Source organism: Ambystoma mexicanum, chromosome 8 (assembly GCF_040938575.1).
Source record: "Ambystoma mexicanum isolate Mex_15411 chromosome 8, UKY_AmexF1_1, whole genome shotgun sequence".
Classification (NCBI taxonomy): Eukaryota; Metazoa; Chordata; class Amphibia; order Caudata; family Ambystomatidae; genus Ambystoma; species Ambystoma mexicanum.
The window spans coordinates 1,149,279,064-1,149,295,594 of NC_090929.1; the positions used below are offsets into that span (position 1 = coordinate 1,149,279,064).

Consider the following 16,531-nt stretch of genomic DNA (forward strand, 5'->3'; position numbering starts at 1 on the left):
TGCATCATGATTGGTGTTGGTGGGGTTGGCACAGTGTCTTGGTGCATCATGATTGGTGTTGGTGGGGTTGGCAAAGTGTCTTGGTGCATCATGATTGGTGTTGGTGGGGTTGGCACAGTGTCTTGGTGCATCATGATTGGTGTTGGTGGGGTTGGCACAGTGTCTTGGTGCATCATGATTGGTGTTGGTGGGGTTGGCAGAGCGTCTTGGTGCATCTTGATCTTACCAACTATGTCCGGATCTTTTTTTCTTTAGAATGAAATTGGAGGTGTGGCTTGGAAGGTTTTTTTCTTGACCTCGGACAATGAGAGAAAAATGCCTTTATTGAAAACCTTCATTAAAGGGGAACACCCACTCAAATCTAACATCAATTTTCCCATGCTCCCCCACGCACTCTGTTCTTCCAGCCCACTTGATCTTCCGGGGATCCTAGGTGCAGTGCTTAATACCCGAGAGACTATTATAAAAACCTTTAAACTGTGTTGGTAACATAACCACCCAGCAGCTCTGCTCACTAGTCACCTAGAGCATCAGAGCAGCGGCCCTGCCTGGGCCGGACATCACATGGGGCCGCACACTGTCCTAATGTACGCCCCGCCTGTCAGCCATATCCGCTGGCTAGCTATGTTCTCTACACAGCTTGAGGGTTTTCCCCCCTCCTCTGGCACCGGGCATTGCAGCTTGGCAGGGTGTGGAAAGGATGTTTTTTTGTGGGTGGCCCCCCTTAGTGATTCCTCTGTGGATGCATGTTGCCAGTTCTGAATGTGATTCCAGCGCCTTTGAGACTCCGCGTTCCTGACTTTGTTCTGCTCATTTGTAGTAGTGATATTAATGCATGTTTTTTTAATGATAATAACTGAGCAGTGTCGAAGCTGCCAAACGCATCGCGTCCCATCGGAACGGCACGCTAGTGCGCTGAGATATAGGCTGGCATGGTAGTGCCCTACTAATACCACGTGGCTGCTGTCTCTCAAAATAATGTCTTGCATAGCCTCTTCTCTGGGTTTTTCTGACTAATGTTTTGATTAATTTGCAAATCAGACTGACGGCGCTAATGGAGTAGGTGCCACTTTTTAACTATGTCTCTCTCTTATGTCTGTGCTGTTAAAGTACGCATTTCGAATCAGTGACATGTCTGCGGATGTTCTGTTTCAGAGCGGCTTCACCCCACTTCACATAGCGGCGCACTACGGGAATATCAATGTGGCCACGCTGCTGCTGAATCGAGGGGCTGCTGTCGACTTTACGGCCAGGGTAAGTCGTGTCTCTGAAATGACGCTGTGCTGGAATTCGAGTTGGACACTTAGGGCCTCATTACGAAGTCGGCGGTAAACCTGCCGACCTGAAAAAAATAAATCCGCCGCCTGACTTCCCGGTGCCACCAGGACACTTACAAGTCCCGGCGGAGCCAGAAGTCGGGCGTGGGATTCGGTAAATCCTCATTCCCGGATTTGGAAACACTGACATCATTGATAATGGTGCCGGTGCTCCCATGACAACTCTGCCTACCAGTGCCGTTGCATCCAGCAGGGTCAGAATGGTAGTGTGGCGGTCCACAATCAAGGTTGTCAGGAAGCTTACCGGCACCCTTGTTTCCGGACCGCCTTACTTGTAATGAGTCCCTTAGTGTATGAATGCAAGAAAATGTAAATGCACTTTTTTTTGGTCCTCATCAAATTGCTGATGCTGCAAATGAAAACAGCAGAAATGTCATTATTGTGACCTATATCTGCATTGACTTCACTTTCTATGTTTTGGGCAATAAGAGATGTTTGCTACCTGAGTGCTTGCATAGATTTGAGTAATCACTTTCCAGGCCCTTAGAAATGCCTTTTTTAACACATTGAGCATACGTGTCCGATGGTATTCTACACGTCCTATAATTAATACACTTAGAGCATCAGTGGAGATCGGATGCCTTCTTGCAGTGGAGGTGGGTGGTGTGGGGGGGAATAGAGGAGGTATATACCCTACTGTTTTATGGCATGTTCTGTTAGAAGTCACTTGCGCATCACTCACTGTCATTGGTTTGGCTCATAGCACTGCAGGCTGGCTGAATGTGCTGTGCTACCCGGTTCTGGGTTCCCGGTAGACCCGCTGTCTGACATTGCATCGCAGATAACAGGGCAATAATACAGGACCTTGCGTCAAGACATTGCATCTTGACATTGCACAAGCAACTACTGTGCATATAAAACATTGCTGGCCACCCTGCATCGATCAGTGGTTTGCTGAGGTAATTTAGTAGCTAGGAGTTCAGTTGACACTAAGGTGCTCATATTGCAAGTCCCGGTAATAAAAACGGCAAATACCTATTACATGTAAACATGTCCCGCAATATCATTTTCCTCATTTGCACAACTGAATGCAAAAGGGGAGGGTAAAAAGGCGGCTTACACCCTTGTACGCCACCCTTTTGCACTCCGCCGTGCACATTGAGTAAACGCTGCTTGCCATGTACGCATGCCAAGTGGCATTTACAGCGGATTCCTATGACGTGAAAATGCATGCTGGCGCCAATGGCGGAGAGCAAGGGGTCGGGGAACGGCAGAATCATAAGTTACTATCCGCCCCTCCTAACCGCCATGCAAATACGTGAAAATGATCTGTAACGTAAATGAAATGCATAAAAGCCTTACGCAGGTATTTACGCATTTTGTTTATTGAACGACTAATGGAATATGAGTTCCTAATCGGTTTTCTTGCAAACGGAGGCGCCAGGCTTTCAGAGTTCACTTAGAAGTAAAGCAAGGAAAAATTTCTTTCAAAAATATGTTAAATTCTGCCTTTTCAATAGTGCCACATAACAGTGGTAACTCATTTTATGAGTGTTTGTTATATTGCTGAGATCTGAAATTCATTTTGAGGACAGAAGGCGAGAGGCTGTATTTAATTTGTGTTAAACTGAAAATAAAAGTTTTCAGTATTGTTTTTAAGCGTTGGAGTAATTGTTCCTTTCTTGTAATTCATCTTTTCTAGTTTAGACTTTTTTTTGACTGAGTCCTGGTTGTCTGCTGTTCATTTTGTGGCATTTATTGGGTTTTGCATTTCCCTTTCATTCTGGAACCAGTTACGTCAACTATAGAAACAGTATCTATCAAAAAATATAGTTGCAGAAACATCTGAAAGTATTTGCGATTGGACAGTGTCCCTCCACCCCTTACTCTGCACTGCAGTCCATCAGGTGAGATGTAAGGTTATGTTCTTCACCTGCCACACTGTGTAAGAGGACGTCGAAAACGCATGCAGCAGAAGCATAACTATTAACGGGATGAGGAAAGTAATGAAGGCAAGGCTAAAGCGATATTGAGGTATAAATTATGCTCACCCACAGTAAGGTGGTGGTAACGGGTTAGAGAGTGCAATCTCAAACTCCAAACCCTTGCCCTTAAACAATACAAGGTAGAAACACAATGGGCCTGATTCACAGAGCATTTCACCATTATAAAATGCTTCTGTTTTCGTGGTTTATTGCGCGTACACCCTCAACTCGGGGAGTTCCTTTCCCCCCAATAAAGGTGGCGCACAACAAAGCACTATTAGTTTGTTAAAGTTCACTTTGGTAAGGCCTCCAACCTGTTCTGCACCCTACCCAAACAAATCACTTGTGCCACAATCGACTAGGAACCAGGCCGGTGTGCAGGGACGTCATTTCACCAAAATGCAGGGGTAGCGAAAGTGACATCACACGACCCTTGACCGCTGATGACATCACAGGAAGTGATGTAATACGACCTTTCACCCTACAACAAAATAGGATGGTTAGGATATTACTGTAAAGTGATATACATTTCATACAAGAATGGATCACCATATGTATCGTTAATATCAGTGCATATAGGCCCATATCACCAAATCACTGTGAATGCAAGCAGACGTCCAAGGCCAAACGATAATGATGTGTTATTATATAACACTCACGCTTAAGCGCTTCATATAGAACAAATATACATACACTATCATCCAACCTGTGTTGGTACTCATTTATCAACATCAGCAGGATGAAAGGCTGAGTTGACCTTGCTGGGAGTCGAACCTGCAACCTGCAGATATCACACACATTGCAGCAGCCAGCGCTCAACCCACTGAGCTATTTTATCAGCGTTAACCATCAGAAAACCAGCCACATCAGAAACAAAGAGCCACATGCTTCTGGCCACAGCCCATGAGCCTCAATGTACAAAAAAAGAAAAGATTTTTTTAAACTTTGTATTTACCCTTTTGTTAGGGGTAGGAAGAGAGACGCCAGGGGTTGCAGTTGTGACCCCTGACAACCCCTAAATAACGTCCATGCCGGTGTGTAGTAAGAATATAGATTTATTAGTTTATTTAAACCAAATTTGACAAACCGACTAAAGTCAGCCACCAATGCTGTGGCAACACAAGAACAAAAATTACTTCCGTAATGGCATCAACACAGAGATAATACTGAGATATGCAGTCAGACTTTCCCACAGCTTTCTGTTCAAATCACCCACCAATACAGAAAAAGAACAATTCAAGACACACAGTGATTGCTGATTTGGTTATAATATCTTTTTCTCCCAGCATCCCCCACCCTCCAAACATCAATTAGACTTGGCCCCTCTGAATTGAGGGCCAGTGGCAGAAAGTGGCAACACAATGGGAAAATCATTTGGGATTCTGATAAAAATGTACTCTTTGGAAAAGGGATTCAAGGGGAAAATCGTTTTTTTGACAGATGCAATATGAGGGAAAGAAAAGCAATGAGAAAATTCATTTTGCCACACCTAAAAAGAACAGGCAGGGCTTGGTGGTTTGGGTCAGAGCACCATGGGAACAAAGGGGCAATTTCGTTTTTCCAACCACACATGCAAAGGAAATACAAGGCTTCACACTTCTGAAATGAAGGTGTCATGATTCCTGCCCCTCGTGTCCCCAGCCCTCCAAGATGTCAGTCTGGAGCCAGGCCACGATCACCTACATGGCCCTCAAGGGCCTCTCCATCCCTCAAAAGACCCACTTGGAGTCAGACTTGGCGCTTGTGGCACCAGACACACTCACTCCCATAGGATAACATTGGGGATTGGACTTGTAGTGCATTGATGGGGACAAGATGGATGCCCCCACATATTTTGGTTCCCAGAACTGCATGTGCAGTCTAGTCTTTTGGGTGTGGTTCAGCCCAGAGACACCTGGTATACCCAGAGACTATTTAACCCACGCCCAGGCTGAGAAACATGCTTTGTGTTTTCTGCACCTGCAGCGTGACACTCACCGTGTTCGGATCGGTCTCCAGTAGGACTGCATCTTTCTTCTGCGCTCAGCTCCTGCAAGAACAAGAACACCGTTAGGAACAGCCTTACCTTGCGGCACTTCTGCCCATCAGTCATCGCTCCTTCTGTTCTGCGGGCATCTTCGGTGGTGTCATTCCCATCCCGGCACGCCGCTTCCTAAGGAAAAGGGAAAAGAACAGAAAAAAGGCATTAGTAAGCATTCTGCAAATCTTTGCTTATTTTTAAATACTGTACGAGCTTCAAACGCTTACCTGAATCCAAGCCGCTCTGGGGGAACTCTGTCTCCGGAACTTCTCATCCATCTGCCAGAGGGAAAAGACACTCCAGGTTAGCGTGGAAACATCTAGAGGCGCCGCATACCGCGCTTACTGACCGCATTTGGTCTTCATAACCGGCAACCACGCTGAAAACGTTGCGGCACCTAAAAGACACAGGAAAAGAACTCCGTTCAATACAAATATGAAAGGGGTGCATCGTGCATCGCGCTCTCACTCACCTTCAGCGCTACTCATCTCAGCAGCAATCCGCCATCCCCGGACACCGGCCATCATCTAAGGAAGGAAAGGAACGAAGTTAGAGAACTGTTCAAAAGACTCATTATACTTACCTGTCGGACTCTTGCCAATGAGGTAACTAGGCAGCAACGAGCCCGCATCAATCAACGCGCCCCTGCACTGAAAGCAGGACGGAGAGAACACTATCCAAGAAAACAAGGCCCAGACTCCAGTCGAATAGCCTCCAGGGAAGGGTTTGAGGTCGTAAGAGGTCAGAACAGGCTGAGTGACGTCCCTGTGGATCAATGGGGAATTTCGTTTTCCACCCTGCACCCTCACTTGGAAACAGGGTATTGGGATCAATTCTTTTGTCAAATCATTTGGTCTATACCGGCTCAAACCATACTGGGAAGAAGCTTGTTAGTTTCCAATGCTAACAAAACACATCCTATGATTTCTATAGGGGAATTAATTGATTGACTTTAATTAAATATGCTAAGGATCTACACAGACCAATAGGATATTTTGGTATGGTGAAATACTAGAACAATGCTTGAGAAAAATGCAGGGCCTACACAATCTATGGCTTTGGGATAGTTTTACTTACCGGAGAGGCCTTCTAATGGGGATCAGGGAACAGCAGGGCACCTCTGGGACAGCAAGGGTGTCAGTCAAGGATAGTCCCGTTTGGCTCCTCCAAGAGGTCCCAGTCAGCTTCTATGACTCCTGGTCCCTGTCTCCAATGCAAAATGTGGGGCCTCTCTGCTTGGGAGTTTCTCGCAAGAGTCCAGCAGCAGGTTACTTCCCGGAATAAGTGGAAAAAGGCCAGTTCTAATGCAAACTGGTCTACTTATAGGGCAAATGACATCACTAACTTGTCATGATTCCGGCGAAAGGGATTGGTTGGTTTTCTCTACCCACCTCCCACCTGTGTGCTAATAACCCAAGGAGATGAGGGGTGTGAGTTAGGAAAGCTGTGGGAGGAGAACGCTTTGTCATCCCAAACTGACATGTGGGCTTGACCTGTTTAAACTCTGAAAATCTATCAGCATGGCAAGTACCCTAATTTTTCACATCTTTACATGTATGGATACATTTGTAAGAACTACATTTTAAGGCAAATCAGATTATAATAATCTGAAGTCGGCACACCATTCCTATGTAGAGATATGGTTTTCTTCATTTACTCAGGAGCCGGAATAGTGGAAAATATGCCACTTCATAGTTCCCATGTCCTTCACCCTCACACCATCTTTCAAATCTCTTGGAATCAAGGGAAGGCCCAAATCAAATTTTAATAACTTCTGCTATGTTTAGCACACAAAAATCGTTTTGGCATGGTTCAAAGGGGGTTACTGTCACCTTTAATAAAAGTCTGGAATGACCGTTGTGGCATATATGCTGCCCTTTTTATGCAATAATATGTATTTTTCTTATTACTAAACTCCAGCCTTTTCTTTATTTTATATAAATTTAATTTCTCCAGAGGCTGGGTCATGTTTATCTTCGCCTATCCCTTCTTGACCTGTAATGGCCCTGGCTGCAACTCTAATGTACATGTTATGGGAGTTGTGACGTCGAGGTCACTTCTGCTGAAAGAATAGGCATGGCTTTATCTATTTCCACCGTGGTTTAAGTCTAGACAGTGTAGTTCTTTATATTGTTTTAAGCAATGGACCTGATTGATGGTTGACAACCAGACCTCCCTCTCCAGGACCAGCAGGGGGAAAGGTCTTGGTGGTTAAATTTAATTTTCAGGAGAAATGTGCAACTGCATGTAAAGTCCTGCAAGAAATGGCTTTTAAACTCGCACACAATGCATTTTACATAACATTTTATAAGACACCTGGGCCTTGTATCCATGTGTAATGTACTTCTTTAATCTCACAGTTGCAAAAGACATGAGTATCACTTCTGGATTGTCCTTATGTATAGGGCAGTTATATGAGAAAACCATGTTCAAACTCTGAAAGTCTAGTATACACTTCTCTCTGCATACTGTCATTTGGATGTGGAAAAAAGTTTTTATTTCTAAGTTGCCATAAGCTTGATTTCACTCGAGATTACTGGAGCACAATCTGGTATTACATTGAAGATAATGTACACACAGATATCTGTTTCTTTAAGTAAAAAGTGTAGCTTCCCTTGGATTTAGTAAAACAACCTTGTCAGCCACATGTCTTTCCCTTTCCTTGCTGAAATGTACTGCGCTAATCTTTACACTTTTGAACTTCCCAGGATATGTCTCCTTCATTTGAGATTAAGGCCTGTCTTTAGTTCAATAGGCCTCATGTTTGACATCACCATTTCTGTGCTGGCTTTAGACTTCAATGCGACTTTACAAATCACTCTGGCCTCTTTATTTATGGCATTCAGGCGGTATACTTCACCCTACACTGTGAATCATACCCAATGTATTTTGCAACATAAGTCAATGTGCGTAACACTTTTATTCGGTTGCATGTGTTAATATCCCCCCAAAAATATTGCGATATTTTTGTGGTGATATTGAGCCATGGACCATGCGGGGGACAGCCCTGCAACCACAGCATTATTTTTAAATGTGCGGGGGGACACCCCAGCAACACCCGCTCCCACAAATTATCCCCCCCAAAAATATTGCCTATGCCGAGACAAACTACCATATGTACGGCAATATTTTTGGTGGGGATACTATGTAGGGATACCTTTTATTCAGTCAGGCCACAACATTCCAAAAGGACCTTGTTATACTTAAACAGGTATCTTGTAAGGTCTGGCGTCCTCACTTTTTGTGGGACTGAGGACTCCCATGTTTGGGTAGGTAGTAGTTGGCTAACAATTGATTGTCTCAGTTCATACTGGGGAACTGGACTCAATGTCCAATGATGTATCAGGTTTCTAACACTTATTTCATTTTGTGAATTTGAAGTTATTCACCCAGCCTGCAGCGTTTTCTCACCAAATGATTGGCTCCTTTGATTCTGCTAACTTCGACTTAGTATTCCCACTGCACAGCATGGTCTCAAGAAGTCATTCTTTCAGTTCTCTGTGAGCTTAAACTCGCTATCCAAGAAGGTACTTTTGCCAGCAAATGATCATTCCATTATGCTTGGTAGCTTGTAACCAAAATTCCTGTATATAGCAGGACATTATTCTCTGTTTGTATTATCCACAGGGTACTTTGAGCCTCTCTTTTCCTGTCCCAGTAGGCAACTTTACTCCTTGTCTCTATCCATCTCAGCCCTGCACCCTTCTCTCCCTCAGTGTTAGTGTGAACATCCATGGGATCTCCGTTTTGCCCTTTTCTTGTAGTGTATTTGTCACCTTCATCTCCCTGATCATGTCTCTCGCTGTTCAAGTCAGAGCGCATCACCTGCTAATGCTTTTTCTTTTGGCACTGGCACCTGTGTTTCCTCACCACGTTGCCATTGCTTGATGCCATCTTTTGTCATTCCCAAGGACGAGCCTCGTCTTATTCGGTCAGAACCAGGCTCAGAGTATGCCTTAGGTGGGTGGTACATCTTCCTTACAGCCGAGGAGTCCCAGGTATTAAATCCTCCTGCAGGTCACTCGGTTAAATAAAAGATCGGTAGGAATGCCGAGATCCGGTTCTCTCCCAGGATGCAAGGGAAAACCGTGATTAATGCATTATCATTCAGAAGTGGAATGGAGGCAAGCGTCGGTCATCCCCTGCCATTCACCATTTCTTTTGTGTCCTCCTGTACCTGATTTGTGTGGTCTTGTAGTGGGAATAACTGTTGCTAGGAGGAGAAGCAAGAGTTCCCAACTTGGTTGTTATAAACACTGATGACTAACTGGGAGTGTAGGAGCAGTTCGACTTGTAATAGGGACTATAAAGGGATGATATTTATAGTGCACAATCCAGAGTTCCCCAATCCAAAGAATAATCCATCGGCCAGTCTAAGAAGCAAACGAAGATCAAGATCCAGAGTTCCCCAATCCAAACAATAAACCATCGGCCAGTCCAATGCACACGTGGGCCACAAATCCACACAGTGTTTGCATTAGTCCATCGGTCCAAGAATACAGGAGATCATCCACGTACTGCGATGCTCTGGGCCGCCCGCGACAATGGAGCATGAGGCATGACATCCTCCATCTCCACTGCGGTGTGTCAGGCATCAGATGGCCATAATGGTCTCATTCTCGTTTCTCAGTTCTGGAAGAAAAGGGGCAGCTTGCCTCGGCTTTGCCCCCTCCTCACAGATGCTGCTCATAATGCATCCAAAGTGCTTCTTGGCAGCAAGATTATGGAGAGGGTGAGCCTAGCCCTTGCTTCTCGCGGCCCAGATCACAGTCGTTTGAACCATACAAAACCGACTGCGGAAAGTACCTCTCTTGGCCGGAGAAAATGTGTGATGCATCAGTGTCTCCTGGACTTATGTAAACACTATGTGGATTCTTTTACAAATCATCTTTTTAGAGGCGAGCTCTCGGTTATTTAGGCCCTCAAGAAGTCGGCTTTAACTTTTTAAAAAACAGGACGTTTATGGGGATGCTGCTTGTTTTACCACGTGCCTTATTATGGGCCAGGCAGTATTTACTGCATGTGATATACCCAGGAAACCTCCATGCAGCAAATAACACCATATTATGAGGGTAAATATGGTAAACATTGCAACTCCTTTGCCACTCCCTGAAGATTTGAGTTAGTTTCCTGAAATGGAGATATGCAAACTCGTTAACAAAAAATATGTAGGGGGACCCCAAAAGGGTGTAATGGATTGGGTAGCCCTGATACGCACCTTATGCAATGCATAAAAAGGTCCATTTTGGCAGATCTTTATCCATTATTAATGGCCTATTAATATTTTCCGCTGTTGTACATAATACATATCCATCCTCAAAACGGGTGAAAATAATGTTTGTAAAATACTGGATGCAGACTTTCAGAAATACCAGAAGTGGTATTTTAGCATATCTACATCCTTTACCACCTTATCAGTGATATTCTTATAGTACCGCATGCTCGTAAAGAGGGCCATAATGTTGGGTGGGTGCAAAATTGCCTGTCCCTTTTCTAAAAACGTGTGTCTCAAGTATCCTGGCCACTCATCAGAGATCTTTGGACTTCTGAATCACAAATTCTAAGTCGAGGATTCCAATGACTTACATGAAAGCAGCTTTAGCTTCCTTCAAAGAATGCAGAGGGCTATAAAGCTGAACTTCATGGTAAATTAAAGCATTTAGTAAATTACCTACTTATACGCTTCAGGAAGGTAACACCCCTAGTTGTAATTTGGCCACCAAAACCACCCCGGTATCAGCTCTTCCTTATATTAAATGCACACATTTGCTGTCCACCAAAGTTATCCAGCCTGGTTTTTTCAACATTAACTAAGGATCGAAGGACTTCCTGCATCAGTGGAGCACAGTCCATAATATACTAATGCACCCTGTCTTATGGCACCCCCGACGCGTTGTACCTGGAGCCCCAGTTGATGCACACATTCTCTATTGTTCCACATCCTCTATTGCTCTAATACAGGGTTGTGCCAGCTGCACCTGTTCAGATGCTTTGGACTAAGACTTCCATGATCCCCCACCATTGACTATGCAGCCAGGGGTAGTTGTCCATCACATGCGGAGAGACGTAGGTTGCTTGCAGACCCCTGTCATAATTTGACACGTTGAAATCGTTTTCACGCAAAGTCGCATTCCAGCTGTCTCTTCTCTGGTTCTCAAATGTGAGAATATACCTGTTGCCACAAGTGTCGTTTTACATGCAAGGGTGGCATGGAGAAGTTGAACGGTGCAGCAGTCCTGCCCTCCCCAGAAATATCTCCGTTTGTTACCTCCTACTTGGGAACTTAACCATCTGAAAATGCCCTGAGAAAATGGATTGTTAAAAACGATGGATGAGACATTCCCATTAACGTCTGCTTGGAAATTGTACTAGAATTGCTAGCATGTAATTTAGTCTGTGGCCTTTCCTTATTCATCTAAAAAGAGAGAGGGGTGCTGTCAAATCAGACAGGAAACCATTTTTAGGTTGGAAGGAACAGGCAGTTGCACGGGGTATTAAAACCTGTAGATGGTCTCAAGATGCCATTCCATTGCCCAGCTGTAGGAACGCATCTTCTCAGACTAGGGCAGACGCCATGAGAAGATGAAGGAACATGCAAACGTCTCCACACTATCTAATCGTCAATTTGCATTAAACTTAAGTGAGTCACGTGTGTTCTCCCCAAAGAGAGTATGTTGCGCAATGACTAAAGTGCACTTCCAAGTAACCACATTATAGGGATCCAAGCTGGCCTATGTTGGCGAGAATTACAAGCTTCTCAACACCGGCAGCTCACCAACAAGAACTCAACACCGGCAGCTCACCAACAAGAACTGTAAAAGATGGTGTAAAGATGTACACCTGTGACAATCCATAATGGTCTGTTGAATGTTTATGTTTAACCTTCAGTAACTTGGTAAATTGCTTGTAGTTTTCACAGAACAATTTGTTTTGGTTACGTGTAAGGAACAGAAGCAATTCACATTTCCTTGTTTAGCCCCAGACCAGTGGCCCTCCCCTTGTTTTAAAAACCCTTTAAGCCTTATTCTGATTTCCGCACTTCTGTGTATTTTGGCCTTTTATGGTTTTCAGTTTTCAGTTCACCTATTGATTCTCTTTGATATGAGAACTTTAATCAATTACACTTCTTAACCCAAAAAGTATATGCACTAAGCAGAGCCAATAGGTTATTTATTGCAAACCGCAAACTCTGAGATGAAATATGGTTGTGAACAGGAATAACCTAGAACTTGGTTAGCAAAATAAAACGTGGAATGGTGTTTTCATTTGTTGCTGATATGTTTTCTTTATCTCTGAGCTTCGCCAACGTCCAATAATAGTTGGTACAAAACCTACGACAGAGATGCCCACGTAAGCTGAGCCATTCATCCAGTGCACAGAGGAAAAACAAAACAAATAATTAGGGGACACACTAGGGGAGACACACACACACACTTTTCTCCTAGAAAGGCTTTGGTAAACTGCTGATTGTAGAGTAGTCTTGATGGAAGGTTACAGTTTACTTCATCCCGCTGTGTTGCAGATTCAGAAGTCTGTAACATCGAGAGTGGCCACCATTGTGACGAAATTACTACTGCTCTTTCCTTTCCGGGATCAGTAGTGGATCAAACGCCTCCTCATCTCCACACCACTATTACACCAGCAGTGATCGCACTCTGCAGGTGAAACATCCACAACCCGACAATTACTTCATTTCAGAATGTTTCATTTTTAAATTTTCACAAATGTTCAGTTTAGTGCATCATCAAGATACGGGGCAAACTCTCTGCAGTCCCCATTCATTCTCAACCCCAACCCTGCACGCTCAAAAAGCGATTAGCCCTTTTCCTAAACTTGTTATCTCTAAATTTTTTACAATTGTATTTTGTAGGTGAATTTCTTTGACGTGAAAATTCTGCACTGAATAATGTGTAAAGTGAAAATTCTGCAATGAAATCACTGGCTATTGCGCAATAGATTCTTCTTGGGTTATGTTATTGATTGACTGTGTCAGTCGGATATATTAATCCTCTTTTAATGGCCTAGCTGTTGAGGGAATTCTGGGGACAAATAGCTAATTTCACATAGATTTTCAGACTCACTGACTTTTCCTTTTAAAGGAGCAGGACAAGTGGGAAGAAATATGCAGCTCCAGGCAACTTCGCCCAGTCCTCTGGTCTATCCTCCGCTTTCAAAATCCTCTCCAGGAAATCTGGTCCTATTTTAAACACAGTTTCTGCATCAGGATTCCTCTGGACAAGGCCTCCTTAAAGGCATCCTCCAGCTGCCTCTGAGACAAGGGGAGGCTCTGGTCAGGTTTGGGCCCAACCCCATTCTTCTTCTTCAATTAACATAAGTCATTATTGAGATATAGATTTTCAAACTGCACGATAACCCTGCATTTGTAGACCTGTTACTCCCCCGGTAGCTTGAAACATGAACAGAGTTATTAAACTATGAACAGTTAATCGGGGCACACAATTTGCACTCACCACTAGCCATTGGCTCATGAAAATTGACTCTTGGCGAGTTAGAAATGGTGTGCTGTCTGTATGTATAGAATTAAGGTGTCAAGTGACTTTTTATGGCTGCTTACTAACTTGCACCTTTATTTGAATTTAGTGTTATGGCTTGTTAATCAGACCTTTCCACTAGTTTGAGACATAGCTAGCAACTTACAATGTTGCACTCTGCAAGTGATTACTTGTAGATATAACTATTGTTAGTTTTATATTAAAGGGAATGCTCTACCAAATACAAATGTATTTTCATTTTCTAAAATGGCCAAAGCCATGCAAAGTTGTAAGTGAAAATGTACTATCAACTTGGTGCAATTAAAAAGAACCTTTTGTAATGTAGTTTTTATTATTTCTTGTGCCTTGGAGTTACCCTTTGTTAATTATTGACCCCAGAAGGGCTGGGTTAAACTCCAAGCCATGAAGCCAACCATGCACAAGTGATATGTTCTTATCTGCCATAAGTCAAACGTTCGACGACTGACGGGAAGCTTGGTGTCTGATGTATTGTTCTCTGTGAAACCCCAATCATACAAATACTGGGAGAGACTATGAAATTCAACTTTGTGGAAAGTATTTTGATGTATTTTTCTCTATTGTTTTTAAGATGAACATATTCAGTGTTAGATTTCTGGTGCAATTATATGCAGTTGTCATCTTTTCAGTGTAACAGAGCTGCGCAGACAGAATACTGTTTTATACACCTTCCCTGCTTAAAAAACATTTTTAGGAGATGGCCTATTGTAAAGAGAACACAGTGTACATTTTAAAAACAGATTCATTGTCATTTTTGTAACAAGGCTGTGCAGAATAAACGGATCTCATTTCAACATCTGCCTCTCTGTAACTTTGGAGATTTTACATATATATATATATTTATGTATGTATTTAATGTGTTCCTTTTTACCTTTAAAATGATCACAATACATAATATCATATAGGATTAGAATAAATTATTTTCATAATCTATCAGTATGATTACATTAAAAACACACTACCTAAAATGAAAAATTTCTCAAAACCTAAAGAAAAAAAAAGGAAACACATTTCATTAAAAAGGTGAAACCGCGATGACAAAGCAACTCTTATAAAACTAGTCTAACATTAAATGCATGTACTATCTCACACTAACTCAAACCTCCCCCTGTCCTTCCAGATTGTTCATGCTACTAAGTATTAACTTCCATGCTCTAAACGGTGCCACTTTTACAGCCATGCTGCTGTTTTCAAAAAGTACTTCCAGAATTCACTTGATTTGATGCTCTCAAAGTTATGAACAAGGTGGTACATGTAGACATAACCCAGAACTGCACAGGACGTTAATATATGCCTGTTGGTTTCCACGAAGTAGTTAGACTTTCACATTTTGCATAATCTTTTCTCACGCGGTATTCCAATACTTGGCCTTTGCACAGTAAGTGTGGATAGTTGGCTGAGCCTTAACAGTAATATGAACCACCTTAATTCTCTCGAGGGACTGTGAAGGCATCATGAAGCAGACACAGACAACAGAGTCAGGTTTTATCTTAAAAGTTGTATTTAACTTAAAATGCAGGGTGGAGTAAGGCCTATCTTGCCCTATACTAAGGTGGGATTTCCCTAGCTAAAGAAAACCTAGGATAGTCTGTGTCTGGAAGTCCAAATCAAATATCTGTCTGTGTCCAAAACCTATACTTGTTCTCAAGTCTAACTGTATGCAATGTGTCGGGATGTCGGCATCGAAATGAATAGTGTTCAAAATAAAGTTCAGAGCCTCTTCCAGCCCATGGCTTGCAATTAGCTTCCCCTTCCCAAGTTCAAAACAGTTCAAAAGAGTTCAATGCTTCCAGCTTTTCAAAACAACAAAATTCATTGGGGCACTTCCCAGCTTTTATAATGTTGCTCTTTTCTACGAGTTCACATAAACAGTTCTGTTTCTTGACTTCGAAACATATAAAAGTCTGTTATACTATAAACACAAGCTTATTTATGGGTGCTTTCAGTGGCCTTTGCATACAGGGGTGCACTTGGTCTAGGCGCAGTTGTCATACCAGACGGTCCACCCATTACAGGTCACTGAACCAGTCCCCCTTTCTTGCTGCTTTCCCATCAACATTCGGCCACTCTTTCAACTTGACAGTTGGTTTATCCCCCTGTGTCACACTCTCACGTCTCTGTAAGGTGGCTTGTTACTCACAATGCATGTGTTACTTTTTCTCCTGGCTCTTTGCCAATGGGGTTTCCTTATAATATAGTTATTTGCCTTCCCTTGGCTTTGACCAATGCTTGCTTTCTAATATAATACGGTTCTTTGAATTCTCTTGCTTGTTTCTTTTATAATACAGTTCTTTGCATCTGGTAGGTTCACAATCTTACTTTCACTTAGATCAATATTCACAAATGCCCACAACTTGCTTTGACTCTGTTCGGTATTCAAAAGTAGCTTACTTTCATTTTCTTCGGCATTCATAATAATGCTTGGTTCGCTTTAAATCCATGTTAGTTACCTGCTTTAGACATTCGCCTGCCAGCCCAGTGTTCCTGTGTCTTGGTACACTCACCAGTCAGAGCGTGCAGCTTGTTGCGAGGTCCAGAACCACCATGGTTTCTCTGATTACTGTGTCACTGCTTCCAAAGTCGACTCCCTTTCAACAAGGATGTCGGCATTTAAAGTTCACGCCACCATGATTAGTCCAGAAAAGACTAGACGGCGGCTCAATTTGGAAACGGTAGTCTAGTTTTGCTCTTATTCTCCTCTTCTTCGTCTCAGTAGTA

General features: G+C 43.1%; 1 protein-coding gene across 7 annotated transcripts in view; it reads left to right on the forward strand.

The window, feature by feature from the left end:
- The window catches only part of ANK3 (ankyrin 3), a 2,768,233-nt gene that overhangs the window by 1,799,782 nt on the left and 951,920 nt on the right, over window positions 1–16,531 (forward strand). For 6 of the 7 annotated variants that reach the window (XM_069611216.1, XM_069611217.1, XM_069611211.1 and 3 more), the window contains one exon: window positions 1,156–1,254. In XM_069611216.1, coding sequence (XP_069467317.1) covers window positions 1,156–1,254 — 99 coding nt within the window. Of the gene's footprint in view, window positions 1–1,041; window positions 1,060–1,155; window positions 1,255–16,531 lie in introns of all 7 variants that reach the window. The other variant, XM_069611214.1, reaches the window with a different exon arrangement.